The sequence below is a fragment of the Uloborus diversus genome, chromosome 1, assembly GCF_026930045.1.
Source record: "Uloborus diversus isolate 005 chromosome 1, Udiv.v.3.1, whole genome shotgun sequence".
In the NCBI taxonomy this organism is placed as follows: Eukaryota; Metazoa; Arthropoda; class Arachnida; order Araneae; family Uloboridae; genus Uloborus; species Uloborus diversus.
The window spans coordinates 55528465-55549294 of NC_072731.1; the positions used below are offsets into that span (position 1 = coordinate 55528465).

The 20830-nt window shown below is 32.8% G+C and overlaps 1 protein-coding gene across 5 annotated transcripts in view; it reads right to left on the minus strand.

Moving 5' to 3' along the window:
* Positions 1–20830, minus strand: part of LOC129229679 (PR domain zinc finger protein 10-like) — a 138155-nt gene that overhangs the window by 61005 nt on the left and 56320 nt on the right. For all 5 annotated transcript variants that reach the window (XM_054864067.1, XM_054864061.1, XM_054864041.1 and 2 more), the window contains exons 10-12: positions 20628–20783; positions 7483–7592; positions 6188–6440 (exon numbers count right to left, since the gene is read on the minus strand). In XM_054864067.1, coding sequence (XP_054720042.1) covers positions 6188–6440; positions 7483–7592; positions 20628–20783 — 519 coding nt within the window. The remainder of the gene's footprint in view (positions 1–6187; positions 6441–7482; positions 7593–20627; positions 20784–20830) is intronic.

Here is a 20830-nt window from a genome sequence, read left to right on the forward strand (position 1 = left end):
TAAAGCACCGATCCAGTCACATGGTTCAACTGCGACGACAGAACACACGTTTTGCGTGAACTTTACTTTACCAGTACTTTACTTTAAAATATATCTCGGGACCTAAAATCGTTGCTTTCAAGAAATGTGAAGGCTTCACTCTCTCTCTCTCTACGTTTTATCTATTCTCAGTTGACCTATCACAATAGGAAATTTCATTACAAAAAGCAGAGCTAGCTTTCTTATTGTCCTTTGGCAAGGGGTTAAATATTTATTTCAGTTCTTGTTCAACAATAGATTAAAATAAATATTAATCATTTGGGAGATATAGCCGACCAATGTTTAAATTAATTAATTAATCAACAAAAACGTTTCCGATTCGATCCATCGCGCTTCAAAACCATGCTTGCCACAACTTAATTACACACAAAAAATTTGATCAAAATCGGTCCAGCCGTTTAAAAGCCTTATGGTGACAAAGGTCCACAATGAAGATTTTTATATATTAAGATATTACACTACAAGAAACATCACTGCACATATTTTCGTTTTAATGTTTGCATTTTGCAGTCAAGACAAGTCTTTCGGTGCTCTCAAACGCAACGTAACACAAATTGTTTTTGCTCCTCTTCAGCTGGTAGCAAACCATGAAAGTTCTGCATTATTTTTACCGCTCTTTCAGCTACTTCATTTACTGCTCTAAGCATTGAGATCATCTTTTTTGCATCAAGGAATGAAATATTACTGACCCATAAAGAGGGACTCTCGTTGAGAAAACCATCATCAATTTTTTAAGTCTAATAAACAATGGCTGACTTTTTGCTGATATGAAATCATCAATTGTTTTCTCTGCAAAATAATAAAATAACCGGTAACAAATGCACAATATAAAAATTAATGATGTTAATAATTAAACAACTGGATCAAATCAATGCTCAAAATTTACCATACGAGCCACAAAGAACTTACTTCGATGGAATATATTTTTTCTCATAGGACAAGAAGGCTTCTCTATGTAAATTTGTCACCATTTTTTATTTTGTTTCTTCTTCTACCTCATCATTAAAAAGAGCTAAGACCGCTATTTTGTCAGATAAATACCATAAGTGCTGGATGAATTTTTGTGGAGTAGCTTTTGAGATAATTGGGTCAACATATTCATACGCTTTCAAAGACTTCAAAAAGCACACATCTTTGTTCAGTGCTTTAACTTCTAAAATGCTTTGAAAAGTCATGGTTTCACATATATCGTCACTACAAACAAGCAGATATCTGACAATGCTTCATTTTCCTTCATATCTAGTTTTAGTAGTAAACTAAATAGTAATAGTTTTAGGGAGTAAATTGCTCAATCCATCCATCGAGCTTAATGCATGGCTCCCGGTGCATTTTTTAAAATTTATTTTGTGCATCTCCACCTAAAAATAAGATAGACAGTTCTATCAACTCTCGATAGCCATCCCTGACATTTGTAAGTTCAGCATGGTAAAAGCAAAGTAAATTTTCAAGTTCCGATACAGTTCGAAACAACTCCGCGGCTCCTCTATAGCACTGTATACTAGTGGGATTGATGTTTTTCCAAGACTCTCTGAGTGCTAAAAGACGCGAAAATGAACAATGAATGGTGGGCGGAAGCATTATATTGTTTCACTTTCACTTGGAATCGAATTTGTCATAAAACAACCAAAACTCCTTTTGAAATGTTTTTCGGCAGAAAACCCTCGGTAGTATTCCTAAAAGCTTTCGGAAGTAAAGCTTTCGTTAATGTTCCAAAACAATGGAGAAATAAATTCGAAATGCGTGCAATTGAGGGAATAATGATCGGATATGCGATAAATACCAGAGGATATAGAATTTGGTTAAGTAACGAGCAAAAAGAGTGAAATTAAAAAAAAAGAGGGTATGCGTTTAAAAAAAAATAACTTTCATTTCTTGGGACACCCTAATCTACACATATATAAGACAATGTTTGTCTGTGTGCATGCAATGTTCAGACAAATCTATAGCACTTGAAACTTGGCACAAAATTTACAAGTAGCAAGGGTGTACACCTTGAAGCCCAAATTCTAAGTTTAGAATTAGTTTTTTTCTAATTAACTAATTAAGCTAAATTTCACCTAATTAAGGGGTTAGGCAATCCCCCCATACCCTAACATTACATATTGTTGGAAAGGGTTTTCCTTTCTAAATGGGATGATGTTTGTTCCATTTCTCACAATTAGTTAGAACAGGAGTTATAAGCGATTCTAACTGAGAATATTTTCAAGACTTTTCTTTCCAGAAAAAGCTATAACACTAGGTCCATTTTTAAGACAATTTTCAAATACTTTTATTTAAACATTTTGGGGAAAGTTGTCATCACTTCTTATGAATGTTTTACTGTTACTACTTGATTTTAAATTCCTTGTGCATATACAGTCGGCGCTCATTATAACGACCACTCATTATAAAGACCAATCCATTATAACGACCAGTGGTAAAAGTCCCAGCTTTGTTCCAATGAACTCTGTTAATTTACTTCCGGTATAATGACTTTTTTGCATCATCTAATCCAATACAGCGACCGAATTCAGCGAACACTATTCCTAGTGTTTTTTGTTATGATACTAATATGTAGCTTGAAATGACCTTTATTACTGCTTACGGACTGGAAGAAGGTGAAGATTACAAACTGGGTATCCTTACAGCTTTGCATCTCTCTAAAACAGTATGGAAATGCTTAAATGATTTGTCAGATAATCCAGGATGAAAATTTCGACAAAAAAGATGAAATGCTGTAAAAAATTTCAAAAAAAAAAAAAAGAAGGTAGAAGTGTTCAACTTTGACTGTTATGCAAAAATCAATTATTATTTAGAATGTGACAAACACGTGTCTGTCAGAAAATGAAGTACCTCTCGATATTGTGCACCAAAACGAATTAATGTATAATGATCAGATGAAAAAGAAGAAATTGAGACCAATGTTCCCAGTATGAAAAATATTTCAAATGCTCGAGAGACGTTTAAGTGTTTCTTTGAAAAGCAAGAAAAACACTATTTATCATCTATAACTAAAATGGAAAATTATGTTTTGCAAAAATCACATGTGCTAAAAAGGAAAGCAACTGTTTCTGATTTTATCTTCAGAAAATAAATGATTTGTAAGTACAGTAATACAATTTTTCCTATATTTTCTACTTAGAAATATTTTGTCATAATATTTTGCACCCATAATTTAAAAAAAATTCTCATGATAAAAAATAATTTGGGCATTTTACCAGAATCTATGAAAAAGTGCCAATTGTATTGGAACAACGGAACATGCATGATGCATGTGTATATTATTAAAAAATTCTATTTCTTATAATGACCACTCATTATAAAGGCCTTTTTCTCTGGCACGGAGATGGTCGTTATATCAAGCGTCGACTGTATTAATTGATTTTCGCTTTAATTTGAAAGTCGCTTGGCAAATTTGCGATAAAGAATGGAATTACGGATATATTTTACATTTGAAAGATACTGTAAATGTATTTGGAGTTTTTTTTTTTTTTTGTTTATTTGGCAAAATATTTTAAATTTCAAAGAGTTGTATTTAGGTTTTCAAAGGGTGTTTACGCATTTTAGTTAAAGAATATGATTATTGATTATTTGGCCTCAGAAGGGAGGGGGGGATGATTTTTTTTTCTCAAACAATAGATTTTCTATTGATAAATTCTTTTTCATACGGGGCATGAGATTTAATTTTTGTCCTAGATGTACCATGTTTTTTAATTACATTGCTTTTCTGCTGAGGAATTTTCCTTTAAACATTTTCATTACAAAGACTGGATCGCTTATCGCCACTTCACTCACAAAAGAACTGCGTACTGTTAGCGTGGTCACTTGGAGCGTTAGAGGCTGAGCAATCTAGTCTAGGATTATTGTTTTAAATCAACTACAAATGTAATACAATGTTTTAGTGAATGATTTAGAATTAAATAAAATTTTTGGTCTGTTTTTATCCAAATAAAATATAAAACTTGTTTTTTTTTTTTTTTTTTTTGCGTTAGACGGGTGGAATAGCTAATTAATCAGAGTTCGTTTTGCACGCTTATAACTGGGTTACGGTAGTGTGGTGGCTGGGTGAGTTTAGCAATAAGCAATAGAGTTGCGAAAATATTTTACATCTTGCTAAAGAGTTTTAAAGCCACAGTTAATTTAATTTAATGTTTTGGCAAACAGTTTTAAAATTCCGCAGAAACTTGAAAAGGTTTTTTTTTAAAAGTGTATACGCACATTATTTAAAAAAATAAGATCATTTTACATCGGGGGGGGGGGGGGGGGGGGCATCAAATTTTTTAATTGTACGGACTTCCTTTAAATTTTTAGTACGGACATTGCCGTGCAGGTACTGCTAGTAAAACTTACGTTTCAAAACTATTATAAATGTATAGCATATTTCAATAAAACTAATTATTGATTCAACTTCATCTCTATATAACTATTCAAATGAAAAACTATTATCAAATCTTCAGATAGAAAAATTGTGTAGCAACTCTGTGTAGCAACAAAAAATACAATGAAACAGCTTTTGAACAATTCAAAATTTTGATGAAATGTGGAATAAAAATATACTTTATACAGTTTCTCAACCTTTTAAATGGTAGTGGGACAACAGTTATTCTAGGAGTATCACATTCAAAAATCTTTTGTCTAAATTATTTTCTACAGTTTCAACATTTTTTCTCCTTATGAATGTGATAACATAAACTAAACTCAGTTATGCAACATGGGGACCAAAGCCTCCTGTGACCATCTCAGTTTTCAAGACCAAGGGCTCTGGGTTGCAAGGCAGATGTTCCGGTTAAGTGGTCAGCCGAAAGCAGAACAGCCAGGGTTTAGTTCCTCAACATTCTTGGTACTCATTTTATCGACCCCCTGAACAGATGTAAAGCTGAGTCGACTGTGCTTAATCCAAAAATCGAACCCGGGTCTATAGCATGGAAGCTTGAAGTGCTACTACTAAGCAAGTGGGCTTGAATGTGATAACATACACTAAATATTTCCTTGACTTTGCATCCTTACAGCTTTGAATTATTTCAGTTAAAATTCTTTTGAAAGTAATTTTAAAAATTCTATTTTTTAAAATAACTTCTATATACTTTCTATTTTTTTTTAAAGATTTGTCAGTTCAAGTTTTACGTTATAGAAGCTGGCTATATACAACAACGAAACATAATTAGCAATCTTTTATTGTAATTTTACACAACCTTTGTAAGTGATAAATTTAAATAATTCAGTAGCTCATTTTAAGTGCTATTTCATAAAAGAATCCAGATTTTTTCCCCTGGAAGTCATTAATTATTGAGTGAAAAATTGCAGCAATGTAATTTTAAAATGTGATTGAAAATTATTATTAACAAAACAAACAAGACAAAATGGAACTCAGAGCTGAAATTTCGAGAAAAAATTAATCTTTAATTATTAATTTCTCTAAAATTCTGCAATTTTCAAGGTTGATGCTGCAAAGCTGGTACAATTTTAGATGGGGATGAAAGGTGGCCTGGACTTTGAGAACCTTTGATCTATGAGATTGACACTTATGAATTCATAAGGTAAACATAAGATTGCCATGAGAAAAAGAATTTCACATAAAGTTGAAGAAACGGGTTTTGCAGTTTAATTCCAGTCATTTTTTAAAAAGTGATTTTAAGGTATCTTTTCAAGTTAACAGTTAATCTGCAAGCTTCAAGACAAATCTGATGCATTTGTTGCCGTACTGAGATATATCTGTTTTTATGATGAGTAGTTGGTAGCTGAATTATTATGATACTATTTTTCGTTCTTCAGTGTTAAAACTGAAACATTTATAACATGTTACATAAATAGTTTATAGGGAGTTATATAAATGCAACCACCAAATGTTGTACTAATAGTCTCAATGCAAAAGGCTTTTTTTTTAAATTATTTGTTTAAAGTGACAACTGAATTTTTTGAAGATTGAAAAACGTAGTGTGCTTGTGCACATGAGGTTTTACACAGGACATTATTGCTATGTCAGGAATTTATTGTTGTCACAATAAGTGAATTCTTCGGGCTTCTTCATTTTGTTCTCAACATAATTTACAAAAGTTTTACTTCATTACAAAAATATTTTTGACAACATCAATTAAAAGCAAAGAATTAAAAACATGTTTACAATGCAAACAAAAATTACAATATCAATGAGCAAATAAAGAAATAAAACCTTTCTTTTCCTCTTCGTTGGGCTCTAAAACAGGAAGACCCCACTTCTGAGCATAAGCAGGAGAATACCAAACTCTAAGTTCTGTTTTGGGGTTGATAGAACGTGTAGTATTGAAGAACAGTGATTGACCTTGTTGGACTAGAACAAGATTTTGTTCCTTGTGTGTATCGGCAGGCCTCACAAAACGCATCCAATTACTCATAGATTCATCCGACGTATCCAAATACAAAGCAACTGCATTATCATGCTCAACCTTAAACAAAAAATGAAACTGTCAAAAATTATACAAGAATAGGACAGCAAATATAAGAATGTTTATTAAGGTTCCTCAATTAAGCCTTAAATTCAAAAATATTACAAATTTGAAAGCAAAACTTGTAATTATTTTGTAGGCTTGCCTTTAAAAATATTTTTTTCTTTTCAATTTCTTGCCCAGTAAGGGCATTTCATATCTTTACATTTCCAAATATATACAGGGTGACATTGAGGCGCCAACTAACGGCACAATTAACTAAAGAAAGTTTTTTATTTATTTTTTTTTATAAGTATTGAGTAACTTTTTCAAAATATTGTAACTCATGATTATTCAGTTTTCATGCTTTATTTTTTCTATAAAAACAGATGTGAGGGAATGACGGATGCAAAAAACTTTATCTGGTTTTATACTTTCATATACATTTCACGTAAAAATTTCCGACAAATTAAAGATGCAAATATGAAGCAATATTTTTCTCAAGAAATTAAATTTAAAAATAAATTTTAAGATTCATTATTATTTTCCACAATTGCAATAACAATATCACTTAAGCATCACAATTTTTATTTTTTCATATGTTTCAGGTTGAAATTTTATATCAGTTAACTTTCCATTCTATCAAATCTGACTGATGTAATTAAAAAGTCAGTATGACCCTGATTTAACGATTATTAAGGGCCTGGAAAAAGGTTATCATTAAATCAAGGAGATAGTTAAATCGAGGAGCATAGACATTCAATGCAATCAAATCCAGATCAGTGAAATGTATCATTGAATTGATCAAATCGTTAAATCGGGTATCATTAAATTGAAGTTATACTGTAATTTTGCAAGCTAAGCAGAAGATACATGAAGTGGAAAATAACTTATATAATCTCATCAGTTGAATGAATGTATGTATGGTAAAATAAAAATACATATTTTTAAAAAATATTATAATGTAAGAAATAAATGTTCTATGTGTGCCAGAGTGAATATTAAAATCAACACCATTAAATACAATGAATTTCATAATTGAAAAGGAGTAAAATTATGGTACCAGTAATATGAAGTTATCACTGGGTGGATCTTCACGCTTAACTAAAATACCCTCAACCGGACCAAATTGAGTCCTCTTGGGAATGCTTTTCTTGGCAAATACACCATAAACTAAAAATACAAAAAACAAATTAAGGAAACATTTTCATCAGGTGAAAGAAGATTGAACATCCTCATACAAGTACAAATTGCCAAAAAAATGCAGATACGTGTTTTGTAGTTACAGGGAACCTAATGTTTCTCTTGGTTATTTGATGGCTTATAATTAAACTTTTTTGAATGGGAGGGCTGCGCGATGTAGGAACTTCTACATCTTGATGCAAAGCCAACCTTACATCACGATGTAGTTCAAGCAGTTTGAAATATTCTTCCCGCTAAAGGGGGCAACCCCCCCCCCCCCCATTAGGGGAGTTTTTCTTACAAAAATCTGTTGGCTATTTTGAAAAAATGTTTTAGTAAATTCTGATGCAAATTCGTTCTGTGCATGCCAGCTGGGAGTGGGCTGAAAAAGCGATAAAAGTCATCGCTAATCAGGGATTGGCACGTGCCGAGTCGGCGTGTATAAGATATGTGCGTTCGGAGGAATGATTGAGTTGGTAGTTGGTGAGCTTTGAGCGAGATGATTGATGTTGATATGTAAGCTTGTTTTTTTTCATTAATTGTCTTTGGTTATGCCTTTTAGTTATTTCTTAATAGTTATGCTCGTTTTAGTATTGTTTAGTGTTCAAATAAACCATGACATTTTATACTTAGTTTTCTTTCAAGATTGTTACATGGACATTAAATGTTGGGAAATTCAGAAAAGAATTTGCGAACAAAATCAAGGCTTTTGTCGAACTTTTTTTTAACCTGGCACATAGGTCCTTTAATGCTCAGGAGTTCACATAGGGTAGTACCCCATATGAATACTATCCTATTGGAAACTGTCCTATTTGGATTTCCGAGCATCAAAGGACATCTGGGCTGAATCTGGAAAAGATCTGACAAAAATTGGGATTTTTGTAAGGAAAAACTCCAATGGGGTTTGAGCCACATAGCGGAGCGAAAACTACCCTATGGGAATTCCCAAGCATCAAAGAACAAATGTACCAAATTTGGAATGGATCTGACAGAAACAGGTCTCTTATACGACACCCCCCCCCCCTACACACACAAACACACAGGGGTTTTCCTCTCCATAGCGGGACAAAAACAGGGGAATTCTTGAGCATCAAAGGACATTTGTACAAATTTTGGAAAATATCCTACAAAAACCGGATTTTTATAAGGAAATCCCCATGGTTTTTTTTTTGTCCCATAGTAGGTTGAAAACTACCCTGTGTGAATTCCAGAGCATCAAAGAACCCCCAATGCAGGGTTGCCCCACCCCCTATAGAGGGACGAAAACTATCCTGAGCAGGGCTCATAGCAAGTGGAAAAAAATATATAGGAGTTTAAAAGGGAAACTGTGTTTCAGTAGGGCTGACGTCACCAAAACAACCAACCGAGTTAACCTGTTGCTCGAACATAACCTTTTTTTTATTGTCTGCCTCTTTTATATTTTTATAGCCAACATTCTTAACTCTTTTCAGTATATGAAAAGTTATGTTTATTTATTGTAGTGAAAGTTTACCCAGCTTCATATTTTGATCAATTCAGGATGTGCGACTAATCCCTTTTACATTTTGCATTTCTCCAGAATGGGTGAGTTTTCCCTCGCTCTTTTTCTCTCATTTTTTAAAAAACTTTTGAAATACATTTTTTTAGTAAAAAGAACACGTTACACTAAGATTGTTTAGATTTGTTTAAATGAAACAGAAGTTCCAGAAGTAAGAAAATTTGATTTTAATGATTTTAACTAAATCTTAATGGGAAGCTTAATTAGAAATAATTGATATTAAAGAAACAGATCTATTAGTGTTTAATAAGTCTTGATGCTTCAATTTCACGCAATCAAACAAGCAATATATGTTGTTTCATGTAAAAAGCTGATTGTTATTGTGCATAAATATTTTGGATATGTAGAGACGGGTAATCCAGTTGTTAAAAGCGAACATTTATTGTAAATTGCAACAAAACACATTACCATTAAAAGAAATAAATATAAATTAATCAGTTCCATCTCGGAATAATCTAACATTTACACAACACATCAATCCATATACCGCGAGCTAGCCAACTCAGCTGGAGACTTTTAAATAAACTTTGCCAGATTTGCACGAGCTGTTTCTCTGAGTTTAGGCCGTTGCCACAGACTCCCTCACCAGTCTCACAAGACCATTGGGAGACGAAAACGTACTTTGCGGCCAAACCAAGTTGTAACTCCAGGAGTCCTTGGATTGGAATCTCCAGCAATTAAAAATGCTGGTTTTAAGCGATCGATGTGAACGATCTTTTCCTTGTCATTCACCGAAATCAAAAAGTTCTTGTCCATTCTCTTTAGGACCTCATAAGGCCCTTCGTATGGCGGCTGCAATGATTTTTTTACAGCATCTAAGCGCACAAAAACATGTGTACAGTTTTGCAGATCTTTAGGGTTTGCAGATCTTTAGGGATATAAATCCGTTGTTGACCATGCCGAATAGGGGTAGATGGACTTAGCGAGCTAATCAGTCTTTGAAGACGTGCAACGTAGTCAGGCATATTAGATAAAGTTTTTTCTTCATACAACTGTCCAGGTAACCGTAGAGTTGACCCATAAGTTGTTGGCTATTGAAAACATTATTGATTCCCATGCAAATTCGTTCTTGCACGTCGGTTGGGTGCGGGCTGACGCGATTGACGTCATCGCCAATTGGCAATCGGCATGTGCCGAGTCGACGTGCATAAGACACATGCATTGAGATGGAATGATGTGGTGTTTGGAATGAGTGAGTGAGGGTGACTATCAAGTTGATAGATGGAGATCGTTTTTGTTTTTAAGAGATTCTTTTTGTTATTTTATTTTCCTGTAAATAGTTATGATTAAGTGTTCAAATAAACGACGAGTTTTTAAACATTAGTTTTCCTTTCAAAAACAACTGCTACATGGGTTTAGAACGTTGGGAAAGTTCAGGAAAGGAATTTTTTTATGTCAACAGGTTATGGGCCGTGCCCATGTTGCAATATTTCATTTTGAGAGATATATCGGCTTCGGGGGCCGTAAGGATTGAAAAATCTTATGAGCTTTTTAAAGTCTGAAGATTTTCAAGTTTAAGTTAGAAATTTTGAACATTGCTTTACAGCCATGGCTTTGCTCCCCGAAGGTTTTGAACTGCTCAGCAAAAAGAACTGGGATAGATGGAAAATAGATGTTAAGGTAATACTTCTCGATAAAGGATGTTGGAAATTTATTGAAGGGAAAGTAGTCGCTTTAGATGAAAAGACAACTAGTAGTGAGCGTAGCGAATTTCTCCTGTTGCAGGATCGCGCTTACACCACACTTTATTATGCTATAAAGCCTGAGTTCAGACCACTTATTCAGGACACTGCAGATCAGGGTTGGCAAAAACCCGGGTTTTTTTAAAAAAGCCCATGGACCCAGGGTTTTTTTGGGTTTTTTTTAAATAAAACCCAAAAAAACCCAACTAAAGCTGGGTTTTTTAAAAAGAAATGTGGGTTTTTTTGTCTTTTCTTAGGGAAAATGAAGGTGCTTGTAGCATACTGTAGCATAAGTATATGGACAAAGCACAAAAATTGTCTTGATAAAAAAAGCTAGAAAATTCAGCGTTTTCTGAAGAAAAGTATAAAAGACGACAAAATTCAAGAATGGTGAAGTTTCAGATTTTTTTACTTTCCATGATTACCAACAGTTAAGGCAAAGTTACTTCTTGAGTGATAAAATCTATTGTTTGTTTGTTTTTAATTTCTACATTTTTTTTTTTTTTTTGTATTTACTTTATTGTATTTTATTTTGTTATGCAAAACTACTGTAGAACCTCAAGTAGTTTAAATCCCTTTTTACTGAATTCCAGCTTAATCAAGACGTTTCTTTGAATTTTATGTTACATGTTTTTCTATTTCTGTGTACGGAGTAAGAAATATTAAACTTTTTCGTAAGATAATGAAAATACTGTACATCCTATTCTGTTTTCTGTCCAACCATTTGTAAAACCTGTTAATTTCTAAAAAATATACCTTGTTTATTCGAGTTTTGTGACGTGTTGGTTTGCAGAAAATAATTCACATGAGAGCCTTTTAGCTAAAGTAGTATCCTTTGTACAATCTGCAAATATTGAGAAAATCTGACGTGACAGGACTTAATCAAGATAATTTGAGTTCATTTTTGACCAGTTGAAGGAAAAAAGTTAAATATATTTATTTAAAATCTTTGAAGTATTTTTTAAAGCCCTTAAGAGTTAAGAAATACTATTAAAGTTCAAAATTCATTTTTTATATTCATTGTCTATGGTGAAGAAGAAATAAAAAATAAGTTTAAATTGTAAAAGTATTTAAATTAATTATTTTTTTTAAAAACTTCTCAGAAAATTTAAAAAAACCCAAAAGTGGGCTAAATAATGGGTTTTTTTAAATGGGTTTTTTCAAAAAAACCCATTGGGTCCAACCCAATTGGGTCCAATCCGGCCAACCCTGCTGCAGATGGCAAGAAAGCATAGGAGATTCTACAAGCTCAGTTTGAACCAAAAACGCGAGCGAGAGTAATACAACTTTTGGATGAATTCTTTAACATCCGTTATAAAGATAACGAAGAAATGGGTCTTTTTATAGCTAGAGTTAAATTAGCTGTGAAGAAATTGTATGACGCGGGTCATAGTTTAGATTCGCTTTTTCAAGGTTTCCAAGTTATTAGGCATCTACCGCCGGAATATACCGGTATAATCCAACTAATTTACCGTTGGAGTGATGAAGATTTTGACATCAACAAGATTGCTGAGGAGCTGGTGAAAGAAGAAAGTAGACTGAAACAGGTAAGAGCTGACAATGAAAAACCTGAGGTGAGTGCTTTCAATATTACTAATAGAAGCAAGAAGACAGGAAAAGTAGTAGAAAACAAAGGAAATGCTAAATTTGTTAAAAATACGAAGGATAGAAAGTTAATAGGACCGTGTCATAGATGTCATTAATACGGACATTTGATCACGCAATGTAAAAGTAACGTAAATCGTAATAACTTTTCGAACTTCAATGATAAATATTCGATGTTAGTTGAGAGTTATATTTCGACCTCTGAATCAGGAGCTGGTAAAGATTGTAATAGAAATCAGTTTCACTGGATTTTTGATTGTGCGGCAACAACGCATTTTTGTAATAACAAGAACTTAATGAAAAATTTCGAAGAAATTTCCGATGTAAATATGGCTTTGGCAGTGGGAAATGCTAATAGTAGAGTTTTGGGAAGAGGAACTGTGAGATTTGCTGTAAAAATGAACGGAAAAGTTAATTGGATAGAGTTAACTAACGTTTTATACAACCCAAACATGAGAAGAAATTTAATCTCCGGTGCACATTTTGTTGGAAGTAAAGGAAAAATTTGCGTGTTCTTTAATAATTCGCGAAAGCTATTTTATGCACGGAGAGAAGAGGGTTTATACTATGTAGAACCGTTTGCGTACGATACTGCAGAAAATAAACAAGTAGAAAGCGGATTCAAAGTAAATGCCGGGTACTGTTAAACAAACGCAAATTGTAGAAAATAAACAAACGGAAGTCGGATTTAACGTAAATGCTGGAACTGTTAAACAAAATCAACTCTCTAACCTTTGGCATAGGAGATTTTGTCATATAAATAATGATTACATCCGAGATACTAGTAAAAATCAAAGCGTGAATGGTCTTCCAAAAAAAAAAAAAACAGACGAAAAATGTGAAGTTTGTATTCTAGCTAAGTCAACTAGGATTTCTTTTAAATCAAATCCTAAGACCTCAAATTCTGCACTACAGTTAGTTTTTATGGACGTTTGTGGTCCTCTACCAACACCATCAAAAAGTGGGAGTAGATATTTTCTTTCGATAATTGATGATTTTAGTCGTTTCGTGACTGTTTACACTTTAAAACGAAAAGATGAAGTTTTAAGCAAATTCATCCACTATCATAAGAAAATGGAAAGAATAACCGGAAAGAAACTTGTTAGCATTCGTACAGACGACGGGGGCGAATTTTGCAATGAAGAGTTTGAACGGTATTTAAGTTCTTACGGTATTCAAGCCCAAAGAACAAATGCTTATACGCCAGAGGAAAACGGGATTTGCGAACGTTTCAACAAGACAGCTTTAGACGGGATAAAAGCAATGCTAAAAGATGCGAAAATGAACAATGAATGGTGGGCGGAAGCATTATATTGTTTCACTTCCACTTGGAATCGAATTTGTCATAAAACAACCAAAACTCCTTTTGAAATGTTTTTCGGCAGAAAACCCTCGGTAGTATTCCTAAAAGCTTTCGGAAGTAAAGCTTTCGTTAATGTTCCAAAACAATGGAGAAATAAATTCGAAATGCGTGCAATTAAGGGAATAATGATCGGATATGCGATAAATACCAGAGGATATAGAATTTGGTTAAGTAACGAGCAAAAAGTAATTGAAACTTGTAATGTTAAGTTTAATGAAAATAAGAATGCACTGGAAGAAGTCCTGGACCCAATAGAAAAACCTAAAAAACGAACTCAATACTCGGAATTCCATTACAAGTTAGATGAGGAAGAAAGCGCGCAAAATCGCGATGAAGGTGGAACATCTAGTGAAGATTCAACTGAGAAAGTTTCTGAAGAAGAAAACGGATCTGAATTTGCGAAAAACGCGTCAGAATTGAATTGGGTTAGAAATGCAGTGCCGAGACCAGACGGAACGCGAAATGACATTTATTATTTCTTAGAGGGAACGAAACAAAGATTTAGATCATGTAATGATATAGAAAAATATTGCAAAAGTAAAAATTTAAAATTCGAAAAACAGCTGTTTGATTTTAGCAGAAAGAATGTTTTTTCAGGAAAGATTAAATTTGCAAATGATACGGAATGCGAAACTGAAAAAAATGAAGCGAACATTGTTGAGGTGAAAATTCCGACAAGTTTCAAGGACGCTATAGAATCAGAAAATGCTCAAGATTGGATCGAATCCATGAACGACGAGTTAAATACGATGAAAGAAAGAAAAGTTTTTGAGTTAGTTGAGAGACCGCCGAACAAAACTATACTAGGAAATAGATGGGTGTACAGCGTAAAAAGGGATGTAAATAATCAAATTTCAAGATTCAAATCGAGGTTGGTAATTTTAGGTTGTCAACAAAGGAGAGAAGATTTTGACGCTATTTTTTGCCCAGTAGTCAATTTTTCAATTATTAGACTATTTTTTTGTATTTTGGTTTGTTTTTATACAGTAAACTCCCGATTATCCGCGGAATTGGGTGGCACAAGTGCCGCGGATAATAAAAATCGCGGATAACCGCAAAAAGACTAAAATGGGGGACAAATCAGGTAAAAATTGTCCTATCTCAAATTCTTAACTGTATTGATGCATAACACTTTCTGCAAACAGTGAAAATACATATAGAGTACAGTACAAATGTTTTGTATTTTTGCACAACCAGACTTAACATCAATAACAAACAAGTGTATGTACGATGAAGAACGCACAATAATAATAATAATAATAATAAAATTAAATTAAATCAATCAATCAAGCAAAAACAACCGAGTATAAATTTACAATTTTTCAAAAAAAAAAAAAAAACAGCCACAGGTATTCGCTTTTTACTGCGAAAATACATGTTTATGATTGTTGATTGTTTCGCGGATAATCCGCCCCGCGGATAAACCGCTCGCGGATAATCGAGAGTCTACTGTAGTTGGAAAAATTGTCAAGTAGACATAAAAAACGCTTATTTATATGCCGAATTAAAGGAAAGTATATATATGCACCAACCCGTAGGTTTTTGTAAAGATAAAAATAAAGTTTGTCTTCTGAAAAAGTCAATCTTTGGACTACATCAAAGCGGAAGAAACTGGTATATAGAAATCGAGAAAGCATTAAAAAATATTAATTTCATTAAAGTAGAATGGTGTAATTGCGTTTTTAAAGGACGAAATACCATCCTATTACTCTACGTAGATGATATCGTAATATTCGGAAAGGAAAACCAGTATATAGATGAAGTCATAAAAAGTCTGCGAAAAATTTTTGATCTGAAAGTCCTCGGAGAAACGAGAAAATTGTTAGGGATCAAATTTTGTCAAGATCATAAAAATTTGTATTTGCATCAACAAAGTTACATAGAAGAAATTTGTGAAAAATTTAAAGAATATAAAATCCCGATAACTTCTTTACCCATAGTAAAAGGAACTGTTATTTCAAAATTAGATTGCCCAAGTTCGAAGTGTGAAATAGAAGAAATGGAAAGAATTGCCTATCGAAGTTTGCTCGGTAGTTTAGCATTTTTAGCAAACCGCACTCGCCCCGACATAACCTACGCGGTAAATGTTTTATCGCAAGAGCAGGAAAATCCCGGAATCCAACACTGGGAAATACTACTTAAGCTTCTAGGTTACGTTAGGTCTACCAAAGAATATAAGCTGAACTTGTCCAAAGTGCGAAACATCGAAATGAAAAGTTTTTCAGATGCCCACTACGATGCAAGTAGGGACGACAGAGCTTCATTGGGAGGAATGATAATTTTTATCGACGAAGTTCCTATCGTGTGGAAAACAACAAAGCAAAAATGTGTGAGTTTGTCCTCGATGGAATCCGAATATATCGCACTAGCTGACGCAGCGAAAGAGTCTGTGTGGCTGAAAAATGTACTAGCGGATAAAGATTTGAACTTCTGTCTTGGAGATTGTACTTTATTTTGCGACAACAAATCGGCAATTGATTTCACGAAATCAAGTGTAGAAAATGCGCGAACGAAACATATAGACGTTAGATACCATTTCATTCGCAATTTAGTAAATGATGAAATTTTTTGTTTGAAATTTGTTTCTGGGAAAGAAAATGTTGCAGATTTGTTTACGAAGCCACCTACTAGATTGGAGTTGAAGAAATTTTGTGATAAAGTGTTTGTTTGAATGTGCTTTGAGATTCATTGACTTTGAACTTTTTGACTTTATTTCAAAGTGAACTTATTGAACTTTAGTTATGCTAAACTTTTTGCTTATTAGATTTTCTTCAAATTTCAATTTTTTTTTTTTATTTAATACTGGTGATATTTATGTATTGTGTTTTTGAAATGTTAGTTACATTTGCAATTGATATTTTTGATGTTGTGAAAGTGATAGTATGTTTGAAGAGTGATTTGCACCGGAAGGGGGCCGATAATAATATCATAATATCCGTTTGCCACAGACTCCCTCACCAGTCTCACAAGACCATAGGGAGACGAAAACGTACTTTGCGGCCAAACCAAGTTGTAACTCCAGGAGTCCTTGGATTGGAATCTCCAGCAATTAAAAATGCTGGTTTTAAGCGATCGATGTGAACGATCTTTTCCTTGTCGTTCACCGAAATCAAAATGTTCTTGTCCATTCTCTTTAGAACCTCATAAGGCCCTTCGTATGGCGGCTGCAATGATTTTTTTACAGCATCTAAGCGCACAAAAACATGTGTACAGTTTTGCAGATCTTTAGGGATATAAATCCGTTGTTGACCATGCCGAATAGGGGTAGATGGACTTAGCGAGCTAATCAGTCTTTGAAGACGTGCAACGTAGTCAGGCATACTATTTAAAGTCAGAACAAACAACGTAAGTAGAAGCACAAATTTGTAAATAACAGCAAATTATGCTGTTATTTACAAATTTGTGCTTCTACTTACGTTGTTTGTTCTGACTTTACTATTCAGTACAAAGGTATTTATTTATCTTAATATTAGATAAAGTTTTTTCTTCATACAACTGTCCAGGTAACCGTAGAGTTGACCCATAAGTCAGCTGTGCCGCGGACGCGCCAAGGTCTTCACGTAACGTAGATCTGAGTTTAGGCCGTTGCCACAGATATAATCTATCAGAAGTAATTTAGTTTAACCTGAGCACAGATTTTAGTTGATAATGCATATATTTTCATCAATTGTGCAAATTGAAAATACTATAATTTGTATCATTGACTATTACTAACCTTAATGAGATATTTGCTAAAAATATGTTTTACTGGTGATTTGCAAACCCTGTATTACACGCATTTATTTAATCCCAGGGTTCATACCCTTTAGGCAGAAAAAAATTCAAGCACTTTTCAAGGTAAAAATTTTTGTTTTCAAGGCAATATCATAAATTTGTAGTAAAAATATTGTATGCAGATTTCATTTACTACAAACACATAGAAATAAGGCAATAATACAAAAAAGTATAGGAAAACAAAATTGCTTTTTCTACAACGAGAGACGCTTTGATGAAAGATCTACTGCGTTGAAAGTTTTTCTGAAAATATTTGAAAAGTTTGGTCATAAAGAGAAGATACCAAGAGGTTTAATTTTGAGGTTTTTCAAAGGTTGCAGCAGTCAGAGGTTTGTATATTTTCTAGAATCAGCAAATTAATACTTAAAAAAAAACCTTTCATAAGTGCTTTTAACTTTTATGCGAAGAAACTAAAATACCCAAGTTCAATGGCATTGCCAGAGAGGAGTTTTTGAAGTCACTCCCCCCCCCCCCCTGGTTTCAACATTTATTTCCAATATCTATACAGTGGTTTATTACAATATAAGGGCGGTTTGGACAAAAACACTACCCAGAAAGTTATTGCACTATTAAGTTCTAAAAATATTTAGGTTTGCAAATCATTTATAAATATGCAAATCAATTATTCGTATGTATTTATTAGCTGTTCAGAAAATAAGGCATTTCAACTGTCCTCGAGTAAATTTAAAAATTAGGAAATAAGAAAAGTTTATGAAAGTCCAGAGTCCAGTCTCTACACCTCAAAATATACAAAAGCAGCTTAAGCAGTGATAAATACTCTGAATGCAAATTTGAGCCTATTCAGCTTTCATTGATTACCTTGCAATAGACAAATGTGCAAGTTCATTTATAGAGCCATATTTCGAAATTGAAAATATTCACAAGAAGTTGACATATATTACGACAAAAGTAGTTTTATTTTGGGAAAAAATGGGTTATTGTTGAAATTAGAATTTAAATTTAGAAAGGCAATAATATTCAGGTGTAATTGTGATTTGTGAGTTCATAAAAAATTACCTGAAAGTTTCAAAGAGCAAAATGGGGCGAGGGGGGGTGAATAATTTTTAAAACTAAGACCCCTATTACTTGAATATACATATGTACAACAATTACTTTCGCTATGCATACAATTCATAAAATAGTTTATTAAGTCAAAATATTCTGCATAGAAATACCATGCCCAGTGCCTGTTGCCAGCAACAGGCACTGCTAAGCTGGTAGTGGTCAATTTATTAGATCCAAACGAAGATGAATGATCCTCCTTAAGCAATCTACCCCTTTGCTGATTAAAGCCTCTTTCAGTAAGCTCCAAGTACCCACAACCTTAATAAAGTAGTAATTTTGAACATTTGAGGAAAAGGGGAAAATTGGAGATATAGGGAGGTAAATGCATAAAAACGAACACTACTGGATTTCAAGTGAATAATCATAACACAACCACCCCTGTTATACACCTTATTTATTTTAGCAGACATAAAAAAATGATGTACTTATAAATAAAATTATATAAATCAACTTTATATTTAAAATACAAACATTAAGTTAATTTGTTAGGTGCTCAACTGCTGAAATTTAATTTTTTTTTTTTTTTTAAATCTGTTATGACCAAAAATTAGGTAAAGATAATCATTCAAAATTGCAAAAATAAATAAGCAAATAATTAAACAAGACCAAGGTAATAAATTCTTTAACTCTTTAGTTATTAAAATAAAAAATAAAATAAGCTAATCTGATGTAGCAGTGTCAAAATAACTACTTATTGCCAAAAACATCAAAATATTTACAAGATGCAAAAGGATTGAAATCTCAAACAAGGGAAGCAAATTTTCGCGAATTAAGTTTAATGTTGTCATGTTTCCCATAAAATAAACTTATATTTTACTGAAATTAAACATAAAATATGCTAATCTACGGTAGCAAATATGAAAATAACATCCGATTAGTGAATATATTTAAATATTTGCAAGATGCAAAAAGATTGAAATTTCAAACACGAGAAGCAATTTTTCGCAAAGTCTGAGTTCGTTCGACGTGGCATGTTTCTCATGAAATAAATTTATTTGTTTTTTATTAAAATTAAACAAAAAATATACTAATCTAAGGTAGCATATGCGAAACTAACATTTGATTAGCCAAAATATTTAAATATTTACTGGATGCAAAAAGATTGAAATTTCAAACACAAGAGCAATTTTCCGCGAAACCCGAGTAAGTTCAATGTTGTCATGGTTTCCAAATTAATTTATTTGTTAATTAATGAAATTAAGCAAAAAATAAACTAATCTAAGGTACCATATGTCAAAATACCTTTCGGTTGTAAAAAACATCAAAATATTTACAAGATGCAAAAGGATTGAAATCCCAAACATGGAAGCAATTTTTGTTGTGTACTGAACACATGATAGAAAATTGCATTGGTGAAATACTTTTTTAAAACTTCTAAGCGCAATTCGTTGATTTTTGAGAGAATTTAAGCACTAAGAAACTTTTTCAAGCACTTGAAAATGAACTTTTTTTTTCAAGCACTTTTCAAGGTTTTTAAAGGGCGTACGAATCCTGAATCCTTAACGTGTAAGAAATTGATTTAGAAATTGATGTCAGAGTATTGTGAAAACATTCACTTGGCATCTCTTTCATTTTTGATGTAGCCTGTGCAACGCCGGGCAAGCAGCTAGTAATTAATTAGCGTTAGAAACATCAAATTAGAAATTAAGTTCCAGAATCATTATATATAAAAATTCAGGACTAAAAACATCACAGATTGAAATTTAAAAATAGGTATAATAATGTGATAGTTTAATAATATTTTAAGGTGTCAGAATGAAAAAGCTAGGCACCAATTTTAACAAGTTAATGTTAAAAAAAAAAAAAACTACTACATCATGCATATGTAAAAAATCTGACTGCATATGTGCAGAAGAAAAGACACAACTTATTGTTTTTCATTTAAAAAAACACGGCAAAATCTAGTTACATACAACATGCATCTAAATTAGCAATTATTAAATGTTTTGATTAATATTTTTATTTTTCTAACCTTCACTCTTAGCATTAGAAAAGCTTACCAGGATCACCTTCTTCATCTATTCCAATCTTATTAACATACAGATAAGTAGCTGGCAAGCTCGCCCAAGCACGACTAAGAACTGGTTTATCAAAAATAAGCTGAATCCTATGTTGTGAACATTCTTTATCATAAAACATACCACAGTCCTCACACCCTGAAAAAGAATTCACGTCATAAAAGAAAGGAACTCACAATATAAAA